Here is a 2,780-nt window from a genome sequence, read left to right as displayed (position 1 = left end):
CATCTTACACCTGTAAGAATGGCCAAGATCAAAAACACTGATGACAACTTATGCTGGAGAGGTTGTGGGGAAAAGGGAACACTTCTGCATTGCTGGTGGGAGTGCAAGCTGGTACAGCCCCTTTGGATGTCAGTGTGGCAATTTCTCAAAAAAATTGGAAACAACCTTCCTCAAGACCCAGAATTAAACAAATGCAACAGGGGCTGGAGAGATGGTTCAGTGGTTAAGAGCATTGCCTTCTCTTCCAAAGGTCCTGAGTTCAACTCCCAGGAACCACATGGTGGCTCACAACCATCTGTAATGAGGTTGGTGCCCTCTTCAGTCATACACGCAGGAAGAATATTGTGTACATAATAAATAAATAAGTTTTTTTTAAAAAAAGACCCAGTAATATCACTTTTGGGTATACAAAGGATGCTCAATCGTGCCACAAGGACATGTGCTCAGCTGTGTTCATAGCAGCTTAGTTTGTCATAGCCAGAACCTGGAAACAACCTAAATTCCCCTCGATCAAAGGATGGATAAGAACAATGTGGTACATTTATACAATGGAGTACTACACAGCAGAAAAAAATAACGACAGCTTGAATTTTGTAGGAAAATTAATGGAGCTAGAAAACATTATTTTGAGTGAAGTAACCCAGACACAGAAAGACAGTTATCACATGTACTCACTTATAGGCGGTTTTTAAACATAAAGCAAAGAAAGCCAACCTACAAACCACATTTCCAGAGAACTTAGAAAACAATGCGGACACTAAGAGAGTCTTACATAGATCTAATCTATATGGGAAGTAGAGACTAAAAAAAAAAAAAAGTAGAGACTGAAATTGGGAGCATGGGGACCTTGGGGGATGATTGAAGGGGGAAGTGGAGAGGCAGGGAGGGGAGCAGAGAAAAATGCAGAGCTCAATAAATATTAATTTAAAAAGTAGGTGTCTGTGTGTGGCGCAAGCCTTTAATCCCAGCACTCAGGAGGAAGGAGAATCTCTGTGAGTTCGAAGCCTGCCTGGTCTACGGAGCGAGAGAGACAGACAGACAGCTGCTAAATGTATTTATTATTTAGTTATTTATTTATTTTGGTTTTTCGAGACAGGGTTTCTCTGTGGCTTTGGAGCCTGTCCTGGAACCAGCTCTGTAGACCAGGCTGGCCTCAAACTCACAGAGATCTGCCTGCCTCTGCCTCCCAAGTGCTGGGATTAAAGTGTGTGCCACCACCGCCAGGCATATATATTTTTTAAAAAAGTTAAAAACAAAGCAGAAGCCGGGCGATGGTGGCGCACGCCTTTAATCCCAGCACTCGGGAGGCAGAGGCAGGCGGATCTCTGTGAGTTCGAGACCAGCCTGGTCTACAGAGCTAGTTCCAGGACAGGCTCCAAAGCCACAGAGAAACCCTGTCTCGAAAAAACCAAAAAAAAAAAAAAAAAAAAAAAAAAAAAAAAAAAACAAAGCAGAAAGGTGACAGTGAAGCACTGGGGTTGCTGCCTTCTACCCACCCATGTCCCCCTCCTTCCCTGTGTGTTTTTGGGGGTGGGCGGGCATCCCCCACCTGTGGAGGCTGTCCTGGGGACCTTGAGACCTCCTGGGGCTGTCCTTACAGTGCTTGGCTCCAGGCTCAGAGCTTTCTCTGTCTCTGCCCCCAGCTCCATGGTGATCCGGGACCTGACCCTTCGCAGTGCCGCCAGCTTTGGCTCCTTCCACCTCATCCGGCTGCTGTATGATGAGTACATGTTCTACCTGGTGGAGCACCGTGTGGCTCAGGCCACTGGGGAGACTCCCATTGCTGTCATGGGCGAGGTGAGACAGGGAGGCCCAGAGGCCCAGATCCAACCAGACACCCTCACGCTGGCTCAGGTCTCTCAAAGCCCCTGGAATTCTCCACAAAGTAGCTCACGCCTGTCTATAACTCCATCTCCCGGGGATCCAGCATCCTCTTCTGGCCTCTGTAGGTATTGCACACACACACACTTAGACTAAAGGCAAAGAAATGAAGCCATGCTTGTAATTTGTTCGGACCCGCATCAGGACCCCCAAGAACACTGTGTCACTCTGCCCAGTAGTCTCGAGTCACCCCCAGGACCCAGCAGAGGCAGCTCTGGCTATGTCATGGGGGTTTGGCTGACATCTCAGGCCCCTCCCTTCTCTTACAGTTCAATGATCTGGCCTCCCTGTCGCTGACCCTGCTGGACAAAGGTGGGTGTGTGCCCTGGCTCGCTCCCTTGCACGTGACTATGAGCAGAGCAACTGTGACAGCCTCTGGGGTGGGTTGGGGACCCCAGGAGCTGGCGTGCAGGTGGTGGGAATCCTGGCCATTTGCTGTGGGCCCTGTGACGCCCTGTAATAGCTTAATGGGGTGTGAGAAGAGTTCATTGCTGGCCAGACTGGGTAGCACCCCAGGCTAGTGGCCACAGGAGACCCTGGTGCGCCTAGATGGTCAGTCAGGACGTGGGGGTGCACCCGGGTGGTCAGGCAGGACATGGGGTGCACTTGCATGGTCAGGCAAGATGCAGGGTGCACCCACATGGTCAGACAGTATGTGGGGTGCACCCAGGTGGTCAGGCAGGACGTGGGGTGCACCCGTGTGGTCAGGCAGGATGTGGGGTCCCAGATGGTCAGGCAGGACGTGGGGGTACACCCTCATGGTCAGGCAGGATGTGGGCTGCACCCGGATGGTCAGGCATTACATGGGCTGCACCCGGATGGTCAGGCATTACGTGGGCTGCACCCGGATGGTCAGGCATTATGTGGGCTGCACCCGGATGGTCAGGCATTACGTGGGC

General features: G+C 50.9%; 1 protein-coding gene across 2 annotated transcripts in view; it reads left to right on the top strand.

Moving 5' to 3' along the window:
- The window catches only part of Rfx2 (regulatory factor X2), a 64,013-nt gene that overhangs the window by 59,507 nt on the left and 1,726 nt on the right, over positions 1-2,780 (top strand). For both annotated transcript variants that reach the window (XM_026778006.1, XM_013355142.2), the window contains 2 exons: positions 1,644-1,797; positions 2,151-2,193. In XM_026778006.1, coding sequence (XP_026633807.1) covers positions 1,644-1,797; positions 2,151-2,193 — 197 coding nt within the window. The remainder of the gene's footprint in view (positions 1-1,643; positions 1,798-2,150; positions 2,194-2,780) is intronic.

Source organism: Microtus ochrogaster, unplaced genomic scaffold, assembly GCF_000317375.1.
Source record: "Microtus ochrogaster isolate Prairie Vole_2 unplaced genomic scaffold, MicOch1.0 UNK98, whole genome shotgun sequence".
In the NCBI taxonomy this organism is placed as follows: Eukaryota; Metazoa; Chordata; class Mammalia; order Rodentia; family Cricetidae; genus Microtus; species Microtus ochrogaster.
Note: the sequence above shows the minus strand (reverse complement) of the source record. Positions and strands in the feature narration are given on the sequence as shown.